A 22,703-nucleotide genomic window follows, 5' to 3' on the forward strand; every position below is an offset into this window, starting at 1 on the left:
TTTTCTGCCTGATTAAGGCTAGTTTTGTGAAAACAGTGCCTCAAAGAACAGGCTGGTGTTTGCAGAAACGGAATTGTTTAGAGGAGCCAAGCAAAGCTCACCCCCAGTTTGAGCACACACTCAGACTGTACTCCCACTATCCCCTTCCCTTCAGCTCCAAAATGCCCAAACAGGAGATAAAACCAGCCCAACCTTCCTAGGCCGCTGTTCTTCCATATCTGCTGAGAGCCACCCACAATACAGGCGAGAGGGCCAAGCTTTGCTGGGTGCAGGGTGGGGGAGAGGCCCACCTTCACCCCCCATGTCATTCACTCTGTGCCTGGTAAGCCACAGTAGCAGCAGCTTGGCTCTGGGATCCCTGCGCTTTGCCGTTCACCACCAGCAGCAGTGGGGTCTCCACGCGGATGCTCGAGAAAGTGAAACTCTGGAAAGGAGAAAGAAGAAGAAAAAGAAGAGTTGTTTTTTATATGCCGACTTTCTCTACCACTTAAGGAAGAATCAAACCGGCTGACCATCGCCTTCCGTTCCCCTCCCCACAACAGACACCCTGTGAGGTAGGTGGGGCTGAGAGGTCACCCAGCTGGCTTCATGTGTAGGAGTGGGGAAACGAATCTAGTTCACCAGATCAGCACCTGCCGCTCATGTGGAGGAGTGGGGAATCAAACCTGGTTCTCCAGATTAGAGTCCACCGCTCCAAACCACCATTCTTAACCACTGCACCAAAAGGGGGGGGGAGATTGGGTAGAAAAGTTAATCCAATGAGGACCTGCTCCCCTCTGAATCCTATTAACAACTGTACTATGAAACAGGAATAAGACTTCTGCATGTTTTAACAACTGTAAAATCACAACCAAAAGGAAGACTAGAGGCCTGCAGGCTATTTGAACACAGAAGAAGCTGCCTCATACTGAATCAAGATCATTAGAAGGAGGAGGAGGAGAAGAAGAGGAGATGGTTTTTATATGCCGACTTTCTCTACCAATTAAGGCAGAATCAAACTGGCTTACAATCACCTTCCCTTCCCCACAAAAGACACCCTGTGAAGTTGGTGGGGCTGAGAGAGTGTGACTAGCCCAAGGTCACCCAGCTGGCTTCGTGTGTAGGAGTAGGGAAACCAACCCTGTTCACCAGATTAGCATCCACCGCTCATGTGGAGGACCAGGGAATCAAACACGGTCCTCCAGATCAGAGTCCACCGCTTCAAATTGGCTGGCAGCAGCTCTCCAGGGTCTCAGGCTGAGGTCTTTCACATCACCTACTACCTGAACCTTTTAACTGGAGATGACGAGGATTGAACCTGGGACCTTCTGCATGCCCAGCAGAGGCTCTTTCACTGAGCCATTCCGGCTCGCAAAGTCTTTCCCCAGGAAACAGTCTTTGCCCCGGAATGACTGACCTGTGGGTGAGTCACAGCAGCAACATGGGGGAGAAAAACAGCAAGTTTTGCATTGCTTCTCCTTTGCTTTAAGAGTCCTTTGTTTCCAGTACTTGTATATTCAAGGAATTCAGTTCAACCTGTCACAATGATGAGGCTTTGGGGCTTGCTATTAAACAAGGCCCCTTGTTCAATGGGTACATATTGGAGCGTGGGAAGGCAGGGCGGAAGAAGAGCGTGCCCTAGGCTCACCTTGCCTTGGTGCTGGATGTGATAGTGCTGAAGGTGAGGCTCGGGAATAGCCACCGAGTCCCCAATTAGAACCCCCCAGCTCTGGGCCATGTTGTAAACAGTGATGGCAAAACAGGAGCCCTCGGCAGAGTCTGTCAAGCCAAAAGTGCTGTCGAGAAACAGAAAGGACATCAAGCATCAAGATACATCAGGGATGGTTAACAGAGAGGCAGGCAAGAAGAAAGAATGACAGACACTTCCACACAGAACACGATTAATTAATCACTGACGCTTGGGTGAGGGTTTTTGTTTTGTTTAAACTGGATTTTTTTAGACTGTTTTTCCTGTTTTAATTGGATCAACTTTTGAGCCCGTATTTGAGTGGAGGATAAAAATACTTTAAATAAATAATGAATGAAGATTCAAGGAGCTGGTTGTGTCCTATAAAGCTCTAAGACTAGACATTGGACATTTTTACAGGCACTGTGCCCCCTAAACTCAGCTGAAAATTCCCTACTCTAAAATGCATCCATCCACCCAATTCAAACGTCAAGGGTACCTAGATGGGCCCTTTTGGCAGATCATCCTTGTTGGAATTGCCTTTCCTGGAGGCTCGCCAAAATCCTAGTCCAAACCTGTTTCAGAATGAACGTGTTTTTTTTTAATTCAAGCAAACGTTCAAGGAGTAAGAAAGGGGAATTGTTGAGGGAGCTTCTTTCCAGTTGCACAACATCTCAGCTGTGTTTTTGTCTCCTTCTTGCCTGCAGACAAAAACACTGAGTAAGGCTTACAAGAGGCATGAGACCTTGGAGGACAGCCAAAGGGCTCTTGGCTCTTCGTCTGTGGCTAGCAGCCTGGGGTAGGGGGCTACAATGGCTAGCTGAATGAAGAAAGACCGACTAAGAAGGCATCTGTTTTTGTTTGCTTGATTGCTATGATTATTTAAGTTGTGCAATTTGGTGTGGAAATTTCTGTAAGTCAGTGTGGGTCCCTTGGAATGGAAGTGGAGTAGAAAAGCCTAAACAATAATTCAGTGGGTAAGAATGGGTATGGGGAAGGATGTCATTTAAAGTTAGGACTTTTTGTTATTATTGCTATTATTGTTTAGAGAAGAAGAGTTACCACTCTACCACTTAAGGGAGAATCAAACCAGCTTACAATCACCTTCCCTTCCCACAACAGACACCCTGTGAGGAAGGTGAGGCTGAGAGAGTGTGACTAGCCCAAGGTCACCCAGCTGGCTTCGTGTGTATGAGTGGGGAAACAAATCCAGTTCACCAAATTAGCCTCCGCCGCTCCCGTGTAGGAGTGGAGAATCAAACCCGGTTTTCCAGATCAGAGACCACCGCTCCAAACCACTGCGCATAACCACTACACCACGCTGGCTTTTAAAACAAATATTGCTACGTGCCCTGGGCCTTCAGGTTACAGTGGGAGATAAGCCCTAATAAGGAGGACGAAAGGGACAAAGACGAAAACTTAGCACGAAGGGGAAGTCGGAGAAATTATGGGATGGATACTCACAAAGGCACTTTCTCCTCTGTGGTCAGGCTGAACAGAACTTTCCCCAGGACCACAGTGCCTGTGTTAACCCCCACCCTCAGGGTACTCAGGGGTCGCTGTTCCAGCTCCAACTTCTGACCCGAGGGGCCCTGGTATCGGCCGTCCCCACAGGGACCCAGCTGGGAGGGACGCAGGCTTCTCAGCATGCTTTGCAGCTTCTTCCCTTTGACCTTTCCCTGAAAGGGAGAGAGCAGCAGGGTTACTCGACAACACCCTTACCAAGGCTGCAGAAGAGCAAGGAGTCCAGTCTCGTTGCTGCAATACCTTGTTTTCAAGGAGGCCAGTGAGCCTCTCCAGGAAGTCAACCAGCTGCTGCTCCCGTTGACGTGGTTCTGGCCAAGCTGGGTCGAGGGCTCCGGCCCGGGCAAAACCCTCCAGAGCCGCCGTGTAGTTTTCTTCGTATTTATAGAGCTGCCCCAAAAGAACACAGCGCAGAGTGACAGATTAAGAGAAGGGGAAGTCCCAAAGAAATCAGTACTTGTAAATGAGGCAAGAACAAAAAAACAGGTCTAGGAGTCAAAACACCTGTGTATCATTCTGGGATGGATGCAAAGTCCGATGCATTAATATTCTGAGGGGAAGAAGGCCAGGCTCCAATAATGGACCCGCTGAGACTACATCATATTGAAGAAGAGTTGGCTTTTATATGCCAACTTTCTCTACCACTTAAGGAAGAATCAAACCGGCTTACAATCACCTTCCCTTCCCCTCCCCACAACAGACACCCTGCGAGGTAGGTGGGGCAGAGAGAGCTGTGACTAGCCCTAGATCACCCAGCTGGCTTCATGTGCAGGAGCGGGGAAACAGATCCAGTTCACCAGATTAGCCTCCACCGCCCATGTGGAGGAGTGGGGAATCAAACCTGGTTCTCCAGTTCAGAGTCAACCACTCCAAACCACCACTCTTAACCACTACACCACGCTGGCTCTCACTATGTTTGACATTCTCAACTATGTCCCAAAGAAACTGCAAGCCTCCTCATCCACCAGAGTACTTTATGTCAGGAACTGCGCAGAATTTGAGGAAGGTTTTCCCGGCCCCTCTCTCTCTCCCTGAGCAGGCCTTATGTTATTGTAGGGAAAGGAGACTGCTGCACTAGCCAAATGCTGAGTAATCAGACCAGAGGGCAAAAGGGATAAGAGGGAAGGCCTTTTTGAAGGCCAGCGTGATGTAGTGGTTGAGTGGTGGACTCTACTCCGGTGAAAACGGTTCGATTCCCCACTCCTCCACATGAAGCCAGCTGGGTGACCTTGGGCTAGTCAGAGTTCTCCCCGAATACTCTCAGCCCCACCTACTTCACAAGGTGTCTGCTGTGGGGAGAGGAAGGGAAGGTGATTGTAAGCCGCTTTGAGATTCCTTAAAGGTAGAGAAAATCAGGGTATAAAAACCAACTCTTCTTCTTGGCCGCATTTCATTCGAGGATCACCTTCTGTCCATCAACCCGTTAAAAAGGTTACCACGAACTTTCCAGAGTACTTTCAGATAGGTTAAACCAGTGCGGTGTAGTGGTTAAAGTGTCAGACTACGATCTGGGAAACCCAGTTTCGAATCCCCACTCTCCCATGGAAGCTTGATGGGTGACTTGGGCCAGTCACTCAGCCTAACCTACCTCACAGGGTTGTCGTAGAGATAAAATGGAGGAGAGGAGAACGATGTGAGCCACTTTGGGTCCCCCAATGGGGAAAAAGGCAGGATATAAATGAAGCAAATAAATACATAAATCAGCCACATATTACATGGCACCATGTCCCCTTTCCCATCAACTCACCGTGGCTCGATTGAGATGCAGGTCAGGATTACACGATGCAGTAGGGTCCACCTTCTCCTACGGAACGAAGGCCGAGAGAAGGGCGTGAACATTGCTGCCTCTGCCCATGGCAACTCCAAGCACCTCCTCCAGACACAAATTACAAATGAAGTCCAATCTTAGGCACATGGACAGGTCAACAGCAGGTCTTATGCAGAAAACAGCCCTCATAGAATCACAGAGTTGGAAGGGTCCATAAAGGCCATCTAGTCCAACCCTCTGCTTAATGCAGGATCAGCCTACAGCATCCCTGACAAGTGCTTGTCCAGCCTCTGCTTAAAGACCGCCAGTGAGGGGGAGCTCACCACCTCCCTGGGTAGCTGATTCCACTGTCAAACAACTCTCACTGTAAAAAATACTTTTCCTTATATCCAGCCGGTACCTTTCCTCCCGCAATTTAAACCCATTATTGCGAGTCCAATCCTCTGCTGCCAATAAGAACAGCTCCCTGCCCTCCTCTAAGTGACAGCCCTTCAAATACTTAAAGAGAGCTATCATGTCCCCCCTCAACCTCCTCTCCTTCAGACTAAATATTCCCAAGTCCCTCAGCTTTTCCATCCAAACTGAAAACCCTGATCTACTCTGCAAGAAAGGCTCTCTTCACCTCAGCTTCTGGCATCACAGACAGAGGCCCAATCGGGCCCACCGTCCCCTCCTCCCCAGACCACAGCCTCTTCTAGAGCCCATTCCAGCACCTACTGCTTGAGAATAGGCACTCAGCGCCTGCTGGGAGATCTTGGGATTCTGTCCTGAGTTGAAGAACAGGGAGAGGTAGGCGTTGCCCAGGACATCTGTGGAAACAATTGATGTAAATGTCACCATTCCCTTCCTTCCTAGAGACTCTCTCCCCCTTGGGGGTGGCTAAAAAGAGCACGGCAGACTCACACCAAGAACGGCCATCACGCACGTCCATCTGCACGGCCAGCTTGGCCTGCCGCACACTGTCCATGACGTTGCGGGCATGCTCGTCGGTGGAGCTCGTGCGCAGCTGCCGTAGCACCATAGAGAGATTCTGCAGGGACACCTTGTTTTTGCACTGCAGAAAAGAGTGGGAGGGGAAGACAGAGTAAGGTTTGGCTGACGTTCGGGACCCTCCAAGATGGGGATCTGAGCATAAGACATAAGCATAAGAAAGCTGATAGGCTTTCGCCGAGACTACAAGCATGGCCCTGCTCGCTTCCCAAAAGTACTTTTGGGGATATCCCCTGCCTACGAATGGGAGGGCACCTGGTTGATCTCCTACACACTGAAATTACCCTTAGAAAAATTCAGGCAACCGTTCAAACCCACCACCCTTCTTCCTGCAGGGAGGAACTGTGGGAGACTTACATGGCTCAGGGCTCCAGAGAAGCAGGTATGAGCAGCGGAAACATCACCCTTTTTCCAGTAAACTTCCCCTAACTGATTCCAGGCCTCAACGAGTTCTGGGTCCAACTTGACCGCTTTGGAGAGCAGCTCTTCGGCTTGGGCACTATAATCTGGAGACACGTTCAGAGCCTTCCCCTTTAACATCAGTGTGTGCGCTCGTCCCTGGGGCAGGCCTGGCAGAGGAAGGGAGGAAAAGAAACTGTCTTTCATAAGAACATAAGGAAAGCCCTGCTGGATCAGATCAAGGCCCATCAAGTCCAGCAGTACTGTTCACACAGTGGCCAACCAGGTGCCTCTAGGAAGCCCACAAACAAGACGACTGCAGCAGCACCATCCTGCCTGTGTTCTACAGCACCTCATATAACAGGCATCCTCCTCTGATCCTGGAGAGAATAGGTATACAGGTAGTATTCATTTTGACTACTAGCCATGGATAGCCCTGCAGAGCAATGAAATCCACCCACCAGCGCACAGCAGGGCTTTCTTTAATGACAATTTGGATCTCCACAGCGTTATGCAGTTGTAACTCATGCACATAGTGCCTGCCACTATTAACATATTCAGACATTATCCTTGTGTGTGAATACATTGCTTAGACTCCCATAGTACTTAAAACCCTACACCAAGCAGCACAAAATCCTCAGAACTGGGAATTTGAAAACAGGAATGCCAAAGGGTCAGACAAGAGTCATTATGAACTCCAAAACTTTATCTGGAGCGAAGGCTATTTTTTAAAAGAGGAAGAGATTAAAACACAGGTGCTTTACAGGTGGTAAAGCAGGCCTCAGCTCACGCCCTTCTTAGTGCACAGGCTACCACTGAAGGAAGAATCCGGCTGACAATCACCTTCCCTCCCCCCCCCAACAGACACCCTGTAAGGTAGGTGGGGCTGAGAGAGTGTGACTAGCCCAAGGTAACCCAACTAGCTTCATGTGGAGGAGTGGAGAATCAAACCCAGTTCTCCAGAACTGGGTCCCCGCTCCAAACCACCACTCTTAACTACTACACCATGCTGGCTCCCAGAGAGTTAAAGCTTTCATGGGAATTACCTTCTATTGCTTCCATCGCCTGCAGTGTCTTCTCCATCTCTTCCCGTACATCCTGCTGCTTTTTCCCAGCATCCTCCACACTGTGGCTCTCAAAGTAATGGTCTCGGAAATGGTACAGCTGGTCAACCAGCTCCTATCAGACAGTGGCCCGAACAAGACATGTTACCATTAGACAATTTTAGATGCTAGTATCTTGACTAGCCCTGACCTGGATACCTCGCTAGCCCGATCTCATCAGATCTTAGACGCTAAGCATATACAGCCCTGGTTAGTACACTGATGGGAGACCACCAAGGAAGGCCAGGGCTGCTTTGCAGAGGGAAGGCAATGGCAAACCACCTCTGTTCAGCTCTTGCCTTGAAAACCCCATAGGGTTGCAGAAACTTGACGGCACGCTCTTCCATCTGCATCTTGTCTAGACTAATGACTAGATTAATGACTTCAAGTATATCTCTGTAACTTCTGATTGTATCTGCTTATCATATTTAATCTTCCACTAGATTTTATGTTTTGCCTATCTAACAACAGTTGAAGTGTCTCACGCCCAATCCGAATGAACTGATTACTCTTTACATCTTTCTCTTTGTAACACCCCCACCTTTCTGTTGTGTATATAATTGAGGCTGGTGGACATACACTTCACATAGCTGATGAAGTGAGCTCTAACTCTAAAAAGGTTATGCCGGAATAAATTTTGTTAGTCTCAAAAGTGCCACAGGCTTCCTGCTTTATTTCTAAGATAATGTCAACCATGTCATGCCAATATACAATTCACAGGCATGGAAAGTTTACATGTTCCAGTCTTTCGGAAAAAGGATGGTAGCCAGGGAGCATAAACTCTAGGGTCAGATCACCAGTTTTATCTGTACAGTGCCAAGTAACAAGGGGGCACCTGAGCATGTATGGAATGCCTTCTGGTCACTGTTCAACAGCCTCGGTCAATGCACCTGGGTTCAGCTAATCATAGGGCTTCATGGGTCAGAAGGCTGGGTTGAATCACAGAAGCCTGCACATAGGTCTAGATCATACCGCACAGCGCGCACCGACATCCTCAGGTGCTACCCTAGCAATCCTCTTGCAACCCAGTTTTACCCCTAGTCCTCAGTGAACTGGAAAGCAAGGAGCAGCGTTTACAGTGGTAGTCAAGGGGATATATTTTTCCCCGCACACTTGTGCAAGGGGTTGGACTAGATGACCCTGATGATCCCTGTGATCCAACAGAGTGATAAGCATTGGGCAAAGCAGGTTTTGCCTTGGATTTACCACTCTCTAGATCACTGGTTCCCAACCGGGGGTCAGTGGACCCCCAGGGGTCTGCGAGAACTAAATTAAGGTCCGTGAAACAAAGTTATAAACCCATAATAAATTAATATTTTCAATTAAAAGTTCTCTATTATAAAAATATATATTCAAATATTATTCTAAGTTTAATGTTTAACTAACAGTTATGATTAAAGTTTATTTTCAAATTCTCAGAATTTTTATTTTGAACCTTGGGGTCCCTGCACCGAACAAAAAAAGTCCTAGTGGTCCCTGGTCAAAAAAAGGTTGGGAACCACTGCTCTAGATGCACATTTTTCCCATCCGGGTTCTCAGACTCAAAAAAAGGGGGGGGAGCAGAGTTTTGAGAATTCAGATGGAGAAAATGTGCATCTGGAGAGCAGCAACAAGGCAAACCCTCCCGTGCATAAGTGGCCGAAGAGAACCCAGGGAACGGTTTGCATCCTGCAACCCCGCTCATCTCCAGTGTCTCAGCTTTTCTAGGGTTTGTACGTGCGAATCCTGAAACGACCAGCAAGGAGTAAACGAGTCTGAACTGCTTCGCTTCAAGCACCGCCTTGCAGAAGTTTCTCCCTGGACGGCCAGAAATGCAAGCTGGTCTTTGGTTCGCCCTACCTGTAAGTTTTGCCGAGCTTGCGGGTTGTCTTCTTCTTCCTCGGCCATGATTCTTTCCGACCCTCCTCCTCTTCCTGCAACTCCATCGCGTGCAACCACAGAGACCCGAAGCACCTAGGAGGACATCTAAAGGTCTGGAGGACACACTACAAAAGGAGATGTTAATTGCAACGGATTGGTAATTTGGCACAACAGGGAGAGGCGCGCTGAGCTTTCCAATTATGTAATTTCCTCCACTTTCTATTAGTTTTTTTTTATTATTATTATAAAGTAATATTACGACTAGGGTTGCCATCCTCCAGGTACTCAAAATAGTGCCAAATAGAAACTGGTTATAAAAATAGGCAGCACTTATGGCATACACTGACTCATAATCAATATTGCTTTAACATTTTATCAGATCATAACAGTTATGTAACATCTGAATAACATTCCTCCAATGCACTCGCTGAATATATTCATTCAATACAAGTCATGGCAAAAACAAGTTACACTTCAACTGTATAAATTGCCAGATAGGCTCGAGTTTCTCCTGTTTCAAAAGTTCTCCATGCGTATGAAGAATCTTCTGCGGATGCCAAAAAAATAGGTTTCCAAAAGGTAGTCCTATTTTTTTGGCATCCGCAGAAGATTCTTCATACGCATGGAGAACTTTTGAAACAGGAGAAACTCGAGCCTATCTGGCAATTTATACAGTTGAAGTGTAACTTGTTTTTGCCATGACTTGTATTGAATGAATATATTCAGCGAGTGCATTGGAGGAATGTTATTCAGATGTTACATAACTGTTATGATCTGATAAAATGTTAAAGCAATATTGATTATGAGTCAGTGTATGCCATAAGTGCTGCCTATTTTTATAACCTCCAGGTACTAGCTGGAGATCTCCTGCTATTACGACTGATCTCCAGCCGGTCGAGATCCGTTCCTCTGGAGAAAATGGTTGCTTTGGCCATTGGACTCTATGGCATTGAAGTCCCTCCCCTGTCCAAGCCCCGCCCTCTTCAGGCTCCCCCCCCCCCCAATCTCCTGGTATTTTCCAACCCGGAGCTGGCAACCCTAAGACAAAACTGTGACTGAAGTGTGTTACAAAGCCAACAAGTTTATTGCTTCCCCCCCCCCCTGCAGTGGGGCTAGGCTGAGAATTATATATGCCGATATATAAATAATAAATAATGCAACATTAAAGGACAGGAATGATAAATTTTGCTCACTGCGAAATCCAGATCTAAGTGAATCGGATTCAAAGATTAATTAAATGAACTGTCCAACATGGGGGGGGGGGGTGATTAAAAGCCTGATCAGGCAACAGACGGCTTAGGGAGAGAACCAGGCATTTGGCAGTTGAAATAGGGTTGCCAGCCTCCAAGTGGTGGCTGGGGATTTCCAGCTGATAGAGATCAGTTCCCCTGGAGAAAATGGCTGCTTTGCCATTTGGACTCTATGGCATTGAAGTTCCTCCCCTCACCAAACCACCTTCCTCAGGCCCAACCCCCCAAAATCTCCAGGTAATTCCTAACCCAGAGCTGGCAATAGGGTCGCCAGGTCCCCTTCGCCACCGCCGGGAGGTTTTTGGGGCGGAGCCTGAAGAGGACGGGGTTTGGGGAGGGGAGGGACTTCAATGTCATAGAGTCCAATTGCCAAAGCAGCCATTTTCTCCAGGGGAACTGATCTCTAGCAGCTGGAGATCAGTTGTGACAGCAGGAGATCTCCAGCTTGTACCTGGAGGTTAGCAACCCGGAGCTGGCAACCAGAACAAAAGTCCTATCCTTTAACCGTGCGTTCCATATTTTTCAAGGCTTCAGTTATGGAAGAATCTAATCTCCCCAAATAAGGAAGGGTTCTCTTCTCTCCAGAGGCAAACCCCCACTAGACCAATAGGCAGAAAGAGTTTTACAAACTGCTTCAACAGCAGCATTTATTTATTTGAAATATTTATTAACTGTGTTCTTCATGAAGTACTCAAAGGGTTCTTGCCCTTATTTCAATTGCATATCACTGTGGATTTTAAATATAAGCCACTTTGCAAACCAATCTACCTGAAAAGCAGGGTATAAACATAACAGATAAAGTAGGAAATGACTTAATTGAAAGAGTTGACAAAATATAACCCCATAGCAAGAACTAGAATGCAGGGGTGTATACCCAAGGAAATGTAAACACAAAAATCAGAGTCAATATATGGACCAAGAAAAACGTTTAACCCACACACCTGCAACATACAAGTGATAAGCAAAACAATGTGATCTTGAAGACATATTTATATACATAATCAGAGGAAAACACATCAATATGACATGCAACACATAGAATTCAAAGCAACAATCAAAAGGAAAGGAAGTATCACAATGCACTACAGTTACAGCAATACAACAATAATGTGCTGTATAACAACTGGAGAAATGTCAGGGTGGAACAACTGGATACCCTGATTCTTAACACATTTCACTTTTAAGTATGAGGTTAAGATCATAGCCAGAGGTGGTGGTGGGGTGACATGAAATTAACTTGGTTGCAGCTGAAATATTCATTCTTTCAGTCCTCCTCCATGTAGACCGCTTGCTTTGAGGTTTGCTGTGGCGAAATTTGGTAGTGACACCCACCGGATTTCTCTCTGGTCTGGTCTGTGAATTCTCGTGAGACTCTCACGTCTCTGAAAAGAGCTTCTACCCATTCCCTCAAATCCTTCAGAAAGGCCTAATAAAGCATCGATATAAATTTTGTGCTACATCCTCTTAATTTTATAGGCTCTGTTGCCTCCCGGGCACGGCTCCAGATCATTACCAGGAGAGTTGAAAGAAAAGAAGCTGTTGGCAGACTCGCCCATCGGCGGAGAGGAAGCAAAGAAGGGTTTGAAATGGAAGTCCCCCTCGCCACGCTGGCTTTGGTGAGGTGTGGTATCCCCTGAGAACCTGGCCGCATTTCCTAGGACATTAAAGAAAGAGGCATGAAATTAGTGGGAGCAGGGGAAATTAAGCTGCAATACTAAAGACAAGTTTCCTAGGAGTAAGCCCTGCTGAATAACGTGGGACTTACTTCTCAGTAGATATGCTTAAGGCAGCTCCCTTGATCTATAAAGAAGGCATCATTAGCTACACTAGTATGTTAACTCACATAATATTATATATCTAAAAGGCCAAGTATGCACTCCTGTGCAATTATTGTTTTTAATCAGCAAGAGGGAGTCACCCAGGGCTAAGGCAGAGGTTACTGAAGAAAAAGAGAAGCAGATTTGGGTTTTTTATATACCGAATTTCTCTGTCTTTTTTTTTAAGGAGAATCAAACCGGCTTACAATCTCCTTCCCTTCCTCTCCCCACAACAGACACATTGTGAGGCAGGTGGGGCTGAGAGAGCTCAAAGAGAATTGTGACTAGCCTAAAGTCACTACTGCAAGCTTGAGAAAGCCCCCCCCAAAAAAAAAAATTCTGGAAAAGTATGACTTTTTAACATTGGAAGGGAGTACAAGCCACCAAAATAGTAACAGTGCCATATGTGGATGTGGAAAGGTCATGGAAAAGAGAACATTGTGTGGCAATCCAACGCGGTGCCCAACAATTGCAAAAGGAGCAAATAAGGGGAGAAGGAGAGGGAAGAGAATGGGAAGGATAACCCACAGATGTTGCAGGGGGGGGAAACCAATGAAGGGGTAGGTGAGAGTGGCAGGAGAGAGGAAAGACTGGGCAGATAGGTGAACCAGGGACAAGAAAGGTTAGGTGGGGGGAAGGCATGGAAATATGGGGAGAAAGAATCCAAGATAAGCCAAAAGGAGGGACTTCTACTTCCTTATATGGAAAAAGTTCATTGCATTTCAGTGTTATGCCTTGCAACCAGGGTTCCCAGCCTCCAGGTAGTGGCTGGAGATCTCCTGCTATTACAACTGATTTCCAATCTATATAAAATGGCCACTTTGGTAACTGGACTCTGTGACATTGAAGTCCCTCCCCTCTCCAAAGCCCACCTTCCTTAGGCTCTGCCCCCAAAATCTCCAGGTATTTCCCAATCCAGAGTGGGCAACCCTACTTGCAATGGAATATGCTACAACAGTTCAGCTCCCAAGCTGAGAAATCACCATCCTTACCCAAAGGGAATCCAAAGACAGCCGGCTGTGGCATCATAGGGGGCTCATGAGCTGCCTCCTGACTAGCTACAGCAATGTTACGTAAGCGTAGACTGTCATAGAGGCCCTGCAGCTTCTGATATTGCCGGTTGCGCTCCATGAGTTTCTCTGAAAGTTCAGTGAATTTCTTTTTGTATTCCTCCAGTACTTTCTTCAGGGAGGAAACTTCACTCTTCATGGATGTCAGCTCCACATCCTTACTCTGGAGTTGCTGGGTGTAAACTTTTTCCATCTGTTTCAGGTGGCCCTCAGCCTTGCTGTAGGTGTATTCTTGGTACAGCCTTTCTTGATGAACCTGCAAAGACAGAAATCAAAACGGGAATCATAATGGTGTTCTTCAATTTTTGGTGTTGGTCTACAGTGAAACAGTTGGTGGGGAAGATGTGAAAACTTGTGTTTTGCCTGTTCTGAATCTTCCTACCACCAACATGATTTGGGAGCACATCACAGTCTACTCTGTGACATCAATCCATCAGATTAAGCAGAAACCAATTATTTCTACTTTATTTCTTTAAAAAAACATGTTTCTAAATGTCATAGTTGTAGAGAAAGAACAGTTGCACAACTATCATCTATTCTTATTTTCACCTTAAGAACATAAGAAGCGCCCTGATGGATATGACCAATGGTCCAAGCCAGTCCATCATCCTTCTCTTTCACACAGTGGCCAACCAGCTCCTCTGGAGTTCCAACAACAGGATGCCGAGGCCTTCCTCTGATGTTGCCTCCTCACACTGGTAGGTTTGCTACCCCTGGATGTAGAAGGTTCCCTTTAATCGTGGCTGGTACTGGCAGTGAATTCCACAATTTAATGCCACCTTTCCATCTTTTACCGGCTTCTTCATAGTATGCAGGTAGAATTTTGTACAGATTTATTATATCAGCAGTTATAGAACACAGCCCACTTACCCTAAATCTGCAACTTCTGGGAAATTCTATAAATGCTGATATAAGAAATTTGTTAAGTTTCAAAATACCACAAGACTCCTTTTTGTTTGGGCTTCAGCATACAAAATTACCCCTCTGGAAGTTAAATCCCAAACTGTTTTTTCGGATTGCACAATCACTTGCACAATTTCTGTGCAAACAGAAGCATGAAAACAATTATCAGACCTACCCATCTTAGCAGTATGTAAATACACACATAAATATTTCTGGAAACATTTGCAAAACAGCTCTAGCAGCTATTCTCCTTCCAAGAACAGTTCTTTGGAGCCAACCCATAGGCTTGAAGAGAAAGAATCAGTCAGTAAACGATGATGATGTGAATAAGATACTGGTTTCCTCCATGCCAGAGTTTTATCTGAGAAACTCGAGTCAGTTAATTCTAAGAATAGTAATAGCATTTGCCAGATCTTCAGCTTGAAGTCTTTGCGTCAGCTTTTTAGACAGTAGCACATGTGCACACTCAATATATACTAATCCTCCAATTATTTTGAAAGTACATCCTTTTCTTTGTATCGAAGTACCAGTTTTGGAGCTTCATTCAAGGTGACTTTACCTGGTATGTCCAGAAGGCCATGGCCCTGGAGCTGATGTCCAGAATAATCTCTGGACGCAGTCCGGCAAGCACCATTGCTTTATATTCTTCAGAAGGGTTGAGTTCAGTCCGAACAATATCTAACTTGCCGGACAGGGCGCTATTGCAAGCAGGGCAGACGGCTGGTGAACGGCTGAACTCTCCACTGCCATGTTGGTCACAGAAGATATGCGAGCAGGCCGTGACCCATCCATAGCCTGAAAGCTTGACTCTGCATTTGCGGTAGTTGCAAAGAAGCATATCCTCACAGACAGACATGCTGGCGGGCCAATGAAAAAGATTTACAAATCCTTCATATGAGACAGGAATCCAGGATTAACCATCAGCCTAAGGAATGAAGAAAATATTAATATTTGCAAATTTGTTTTTAGGATTTTGACACATGGGGGAGATAAACACACACACACACACATACACACACACACACACAAATCCAGGAGATCTGGGTTCTAGTCTACTTCTGCTGTAGCTTGGTTTGTGCATTCAATCATAGCCTAATCTCTCAAATGGGGGGAAACTGCAATTTACCTTGCTGTGACAAGATTAACGTGAAAGTGAATGTAATAAATGCTGTTAAGTGCTTGGCACATTAAAAATATTATCTGTGCAACCAATAGTTTACTATCATTTTCCATATACCAAGGGCAAGCCAAAATGTAGTGTAGTGGTTAGAGTGTTAGATCAGGATCTGTGAAATTCAGGGTCGAAGGCCCACTCTGCCAAAACACTCATTATATAACTCATTATATAATTCATTATATAACTTGTATAACTAGCTCAATAACATATAACTTATATAACTAGCTCAATAACAAAAATTACATTGAGCTAGTCACACCCTCGGTCCAAACTACCTCACAGTTGTTATGAGAATAAAACAGGAGAGAAAAAATAGACCACCATAAGAAAGGGCAGTTCAGCCTTTTCATGCAGACAGGTGTAAAAGGCTATATAACAGGAACAAAAAGGGGGACAATTGGGCAAAAACGCATGGGATGTTTTGCCTTGGATTTGCCGCTCTCTAAATGCACATTTTCCCCAGCCAAATTCTCAAAACTCAAACAACAAGCCCCCATGCAAAGTTTTGAGAATTCAGATGGGGGAAATGTGCAACCAGAGAGCGGAAAATCCAAGGCAAAACCTCCCATGCGTTTTCGCCCATTAATATTTTACCTCAAGCAGCAGAAAACAGGGGTTCTCTCTGGTAAACGGGGGCACGTGGAATGTATTTTTGCACATTAACACAATCATATAACCTCCGACTTGTACAAAAACAGAGGGATTCTCAAGGGCAGATCTTCCACTCCGACCATTCAATGCACAGCCATAGTGATCTCTGTATTTAAGGACTGAAGCTGTGCTGTGATATTGCCACCCTGGGTAGCAATTTTGCACCTTAAATCCCTTTATAACAGGCAGAAATGTTGTTAGTGGAGTTTTTTTGAGAAACAGAGAAGTCAGTGATGGGGGGGGGGGCATGGAGAGATTGCCTCAGCCTGTCATCCCGCTGTTAGAAGACCCTCAAAATGTGACCACCCTGAGCCTGGCTTGCTGGGGATGAGGCGGACGATAAATTTGAAAAATGAAAAATAAAATAAATATATGTTTTGTGAGTTAATTTAAGTTAGCATAAGTGAAGGTCTTCCCCCTCACATATTGCTTTAAAAAAACAAACAACCTAGGGGAAATACGCGTCAGGACCCTCAAAATGGGACCTTAGCGTATGTTTAAAACAATTATTCGTCTTCACCCTTCGGTTTTTGTAGGCCTGGTAGCAATGTGTATTCACACCCTTGTAGAAGACTAAAGAAAGGCTGATACTAACACCTGGCCTTGTGAGGAGGAGGACGATTTGAAAAAGAGATTAACACATATGCCTCCCCCTCACACGTTGCTTAAAGAAAATCCTAAGGCAAATATGTGTCAGGACCCTCAAAATGTGACCTTGGTGTATGTTTAAAACAATTATTTGTTTTTACCCTTCAGTTTTTTATGCCTGGTAGCAATGTGAATTCACAACCCTGTAGAAAACTAAGGAAAGCCTTATGTCAAGATGCGGGCTTGTGAGGAAGGACGATTTGAGGGTAAACAGAGGAGATTGACACATATGTCCCCCACTCACATATTGCTTTAAAAAAACCCTAGGGCAAATATGTGTGAAGATGCTCAAAATATGACCTTGGTGCATGTTTAAAACAATTATTCGTCTTTAACCCTTCAGTTTTTAAATGCCTGGTAGTGATGTGTATTCACACCCCTGTAGATCAGGGGTGGAAAGCTTTTTTGTCAATATGCGGGCTTGTGAGGAAGGATGATCTGAGTGTAAACAGAGATTGACACATATAATGCTTTAAAAAAAAACCTATGGCAAATACTGGTGGAGATGCTCAAAATATGATTTTAGTGCAAGTTTTAAACAATTGTTCTTCTTTACCCTTCAGGGTTTGTTTTTTGTTTTTTTTATGGCTGGTAGCAATGTGAATTCACACCCCTGTTGAACACTAAGGAAAACTTTATGTCAAGATGCGGGGTGGTGAGGAAGGACGATTTGAGTGTAAATGGAGAAGGTTGACATAAATGTCTCCCCCTCATATAATGCTTTAAAAAAAAAAACCTAGGGCAAATATGTGTCAAGAAAAGGCGAGAACTGGAAAAGTGGCACGACAGCAGAAAGAGAGAGGCCGCTGTGGTATACTGGCACTGCGTAACAACCATTGCTCGTTCTTTACACAGCTCTTCCCGCCAAATTTCCCTCCAGCTCTTCCCGCCAAATTTCAACCCTCTTCCAAACTTCCCGCCCTTTTCTCTCCTCAGGCTTTGCCTGAGGCGCTTAAGAAAAGGCGGGAAATGCCCCGGGCAGTACCTAGGGTTGCCAACCTCCAGGTACTACCTGGAGATCTCCTGCCAATACAACTGATCTCCAGCCAATAGAGATTAGTCCACCGGGAGGAAACGGCCACTTTCGCCATTGGACTCCATGGCATTGAAGTCCCTCCCCCGAACCCCGCCCTCTTTAGGCTCCACCCCTCCGAATCTCCCATCGGTGGCAAAGAGGGACCTGGCTGGTCTCTCTTCGCCACCGGCAGGAGGTTTTTGGGGCGGAGCCTGAAAAGGGCGGGGTTTCATTAGGGGAGGGACTTCGATCCCATAGAGTCCAATGGCCAAAGTGGCCATTTTCTCCAGGGGAAATGATCTCTATCGGCTGGAGATCAGTTGTAATAGCGGGGGATCTTGAGCTACTGGGGGTTGGAAATCCTATATACGGTATAACTGAATTCCTCATGTGGTTTTGAAGAGATGGGCTGTTCCTCGGAATAAAAAATAAAATGTGAATTATGTGCTGAATGTGAACTGTAGTCGAGTTTTAATGTCCCCTTTTGCCTCCCATCTCCAATTTGCATGCGTAAAGGTCCTCTGGGCAAGCACCGGGTCATTCCTGACCCATGGGGTGACGTAACATCCAGACATTTACTAGGCAGCCTTTGTTCATGGGGTGGTTTGCCAGTGTCTTCTCCAGTCATCTTCCCTTTACCCCCATCTTCCCTTTACTCCTTTTACCAACCTCAGAAGGATGGAAGGCTGAGTCAACCTTGAGCCGGCGACCTGAAACCGACTCCCGTCGAGAACGAACTCAGGTCGTGAGCAGAGCTTGGACTGCAGTACTGCAGCTTAGCACTCTGCGCCACAGGGCCCCTATTTGTACGAGTAGTAGACATCAAAAGCATTAGTGTACCTATACCCATCGCTGAAGAGATGTTGCATGGCATAAGGCTATGGGATAGGATTCCGAACTGAGGGAGACAGGAGCAGACGGCAAATATCTCTCTGGAGAAGGTAATGCCAGGCTACAAGGAGCATTAAAATGACTGCCCCGATTCACTCAGCCTAGGTTTGGGTTTAACAAATGCTGCTAAAGTCAACTTGGTTGTGACCTTAGCGTACGTTAAAAAAAATTACTCTTGTTTACCCTGCAGATTTTACACCTGGTAGCAATGTGTATTTACACTGCCATGTAACACCAAGGAAATATTTATATCAATATATGGGCTTGTGAGGAAGACTTGACCAGCGTGGTGTAGGATAGAGCAATGGTTTGGAGCATTGGACTCTGATCTGGAGCACCGGGTTGGATTCCCCCTCTTCCACATGAAGCTAGCTGGGTGAGCTTGGGCAAGTTACTGCTCTTAGAGCTCTCTCAGCCTCACCTACCTCACAGGGTGTCTGCTGTGGGGAGGGGAAGGTGATTGTAAGCCGGTTCGATTCTTCCTTAAGTGGTAGAGAAAGTCGGCATATAAAAACCAACTCTTCTTCTTAGCACAATAACACTCTGACAGTATTTTTCTTTATTTAACATTAGCCTTTGATCATTGACACCTTGGGACTGGGAGGGTGGCTACCTCGGCTGGCAGGCCTACAGTGGGCTCACCAGCCCACATCAGGAGTAGGGTGTGTGTGTGGCTGCCTCAAGGGCCAGATGTTTGACACCCCTGATCTAAAGCATACAAGTTATAGACCATTCCCATAGGAAAAGTTGAAGGCAGCAGAAAAAGAGGAAGACCCAACAAGAGATGGATTGACTCTATAAAGGAAGCATCGGCCCTCAGTTTGCAAGATTTGAGCCAGGCTGTTAAGGGTAGGACGCTTTGGAGGAAATTGATTCATAGGGTCGCCATGAGTCGGAAGCAGCTTGACAGCACTTAACACACGCACACACACACACACACACTGATGGGTGGATGTTTAAAACCTAAGGCAAGCAGACAAAAGTCACAAGTTGTTGTGGAGGAAAATGTTCTGCCCTTTTAACAGTGGCTTCATTTATGGAAGTCAGCAGTAGCTGGAGCAGCTGCCTGCTTGGGGCTTGGTCGGCTAATTTTTAAGTTGTTTACCATCACATCTCAATACAACCCCTGTTCACTTATTTTTTTAAAAAAATATTTTTATTGGTTTCTAGTATTGAATAGAAATACAGGAAAGGAAAAGAGGGTAGGGGAAAACATTCACAAGAAAGTACATATTTTTACCCCCTTAACAAGGTTCCAATTGTCGTCATTTATTAACATAATATATTTAATCGTCAACTTCACTTTTATAACATTTGTAAGATTTCATTATTGTTTTTTGGTTTTAATATATTCATAGAAGATGTGCCATTTGTCTTTATTTGATCTTAGAGTGTCTGTTTGTAATAGTTCTGTTAAGTGTGCCATTGTTATAAATTCATATGCTTTATCAATCCAGAGTTCAATTTTTGGTATTTTTTCTGTTTTCCACAGTGAGGCTAGGACTATTCTTGCCGCTGTTATCAGATATTTTAGGATGATTTGTTGATCTTTACTGCATTCATCTGGTATTTTACTCAAGAGGAAGAGTTTAGGGTCATATGTGATAGGTTGACCAATTATAATTTCTATGTTTTTATGAATTTTATTCCAAAATTTTTGGACTGACGTACACATCCACCAACAGTGATAGAAAGTACCTCTGGTTTTGCCGCACTTCCAACACAAGCCAGATGTCGAGTTGTTCATGTTCTGGATGTCACTCGGCGTAATGTACCATCTGTGCAACATTTTCAACCAGTTTTCTTGAATCCCTTGACAGAGCGTAAATTTGAGATTTCCACGAAATAGTTGTTCCCATTCGTCCGTTGTTATGATCTCGTTAAGGTTTTCCATCCATTTAATCAAATCACAACCCCTGTTCACTTAAACAATGAGAGGCAGAAGAATAAATGTGGCTTGATACTTTATACTTTGTGAGATCACAACTGATTGAAAATTTATTTGCACTAGCATTCTTAGGGACGAATTTCGATAAAATTAGATAAATTGTTGTTTTCTAGGAACAAACACGATGCCTCAAATAGTCCCCAAGAGCAAAGCTCCAGGAGCTGATTTCTGTGGGGTGGATGACTGTTATTACATCGTCCGCCCCGACCTGGGCTGCTATATGAGGTCAACCAATTTCAACGAGGACAAAGACCTGGAAGTGTTTAAGCTGCACAATTCTTGTCGTGGTGGAGATCACTACTTAGCCCATGAGGACGACTATTTCTACATCATCAAAGGAGACAACTATCGCTGTGTCGCTAACATGAACAAGGATGACGAGGCTGTCGTGTACAGCCTTCATCCCAACTGCCGAGGCGGAGATCACTACCTATCCGCCTTTGGAAACGTCTACATTATTTTCCAGAGCAAAGGCATTTACAGTAGGGTCGCTAATATGAATAAAGATGAAGATGCTGCTGAATTTACTCTTCACCCAGAGTGCAAGAATGGCCTTTATTACTTGGGCACCAAGAATTACAGCTACTTTGTAAAACCGCATGATGAATGAGGTATCCAGTATTATAGGTGCACCAACTTCCACGAAAACCTAGACGCTGTGACATATTCCTTCCATGGTAATGTAGTCCCCTTTATCCCTGGAGGGCTGGCTATTAGTGAAGGTCCGGCTTTTGGGAGATGGGAGGCGATCAAGACCATCTCCAATGACTCCAATGCTCCCGTCGACTGGAACAAGAAGATCACTAAGAAGGTGGGATACAACAAGATGAAGATGAACTCTGTGGAGAAGACCTGTAAAGTTAGTGTGGATGTACAGTAACCGCACAGTCCGGAGGCCTCCTGGAAGCTCTTGTCCAGTACCAGTTCTCCCTCTCCGCTGAATATGGCGGACGCTCTGTCAGCACCCAACAGGAAGACTGGAGCGAAGCCACAGAGATGGAAGAATCCATTCACCTGACCCTGCAGCACAAAAGCCAGATGTTCATATGGCAGTACCAGCTGGGCTTTGGAAAGGAACCTGTCTTGTTCTGCTGTGATATGAAGTTTACAGAGAACCCCACTCCATCCACAGAGGTTCCTTTGCCACCTTCTGAAACGCCTGCTGCCAGAACGTCAAGTCCAAATTAGTAGATTGATCAAATACTAGGATTGACAGATCCCCTCATCCTAAATCCCTGCATTTATTAGGTGGGGTAATATTATCATTGGGTAGGGCTTGGTGATGTCACAATGAATATTTGCATTAATCATACTACTTCTGCGTGCCACTCGTGGCACCTTTGTGCGGACACAATCATGTGGTTTTGAAGAGATGGGCTGTTCCTCAGAATAAAAAATAAAATGTGAATTATGGGCTGAATGTGAACTGTAGTCGAGTTTTTAATATCCCCTTTTGCCTCCCATCTCCAATTTGCATGCGTAAAGGTCCCCTGTGCAAGTACCGGGTCATTCCTGACCCATGGGGTGACGTAACATCCAGACGTTTACTAGGCAGACTTTGTTCATGGGGTGGTTTGCCAGTGTCTTCTCCAGTCATCTTCCCTTTACCCCCATCTTCCCTTTACTCCTTTTACCAACCTCAGAAGGATGGAAGGCTGAGTCAACCTTGAGCCGGCGACCTGAAACCGACTCCCGTCGAGAACGAACTCAGGTCGTGAGCAGAGCTTGGACTGCAGTACTGCAGCTTAGCACTCTGCGCCACAGGGCCCCTATTTGTACGAGTAGTAGACATCAAAAGCATTAGTGTACCTATACCCATCGCTGAAGAGATGTTGCATGGCATAAGGCTATGGGATAGGATTCCGAACTGAGGGAGACAGGAGCAGACGGCAAATATCTCTCTGGAGAAGGTAATGCCAGGCTACAAGGAGCATTAAAATGACTGCCCCGATTCACTCAGCCTAGGTTTGGGTTTAACAAATGCTGCTAAAGTCAACTTGGTTGTGACCTTAGCGTATGTTAA

At 45.6% G+C, this 22,703-nt stretch overlaps 2 protein-coding genes across 2 annotated transcripts; both read right to left on the reverse strand.

Annotated features, from left to right (window-relative positions):
- Positions 1 to 304: 304 nt before the first annotated feature.
- Positions 305 to 9,367, reverse strand: TTC5 (tetratricopeptide repeat domain 5). Its single transcript, XM_056863469.1, has 10 exons — positions 9,290 to 9,367; positions 7,394 to 7,526; positions 6,306 to 6,517; positions 5,862 to 6,012; positions 5,676 to 5,767; positions 4,938 to 4,994; positions 3,434 to 3,580; positions 3,131 to 3,345; positions 1,628 to 1,775; positions 305 to 424 (listed from the first exon to the last, which is right to left on the reverse strand). Exons 1-10 carry the CDS (start codon positions 9,335 to 9,337, stop codon positions 305 to 307), a joined length of 1,323 nt encoding a protein of 440 aa, XP_056719447.1. The 5' UTR covers positions 9,338 to 9,367.
- A 2,647-nt stretch (positions 9,368 to 12,014) lies between these two features.
- On the reverse strand, positions 12,015 to 15,206 carry CCNB1IP1 (cyclin B1 interacting protein 1). Its single transcript, XM_056863936.1, has 3 exons — positions 14,910 to 15,206; positions 13,370 to 13,703; positions 12,015 to 12,214 (listed from the first exon to the last, which is right to left on the reverse strand). Exons 1-3 carry the CDS (start codon positions 15,204 to 15,206, stop codon positions 12,015 to 12,017), a joined length of 831 nt encoding a protein of 276 aa, XP_056719914.1.
- Positions 15,207 to 22,703: the final 7,497 nt, after the last annotated feature.

Source organism: Euleptes europaea, chromosome 18 (assembly GCF_029931775.1).
Source record: "Euleptes europaea isolate rEulEur1 chromosome 18, rEulEur1.hap1, whole genome shotgun sequence".
Lineage (NCBI taxonomy): Eukaryota > Metazoa > Chordata > Lepidosauria > Squamata > Sphaerodactylidae > Euleptes > Euleptes europaea.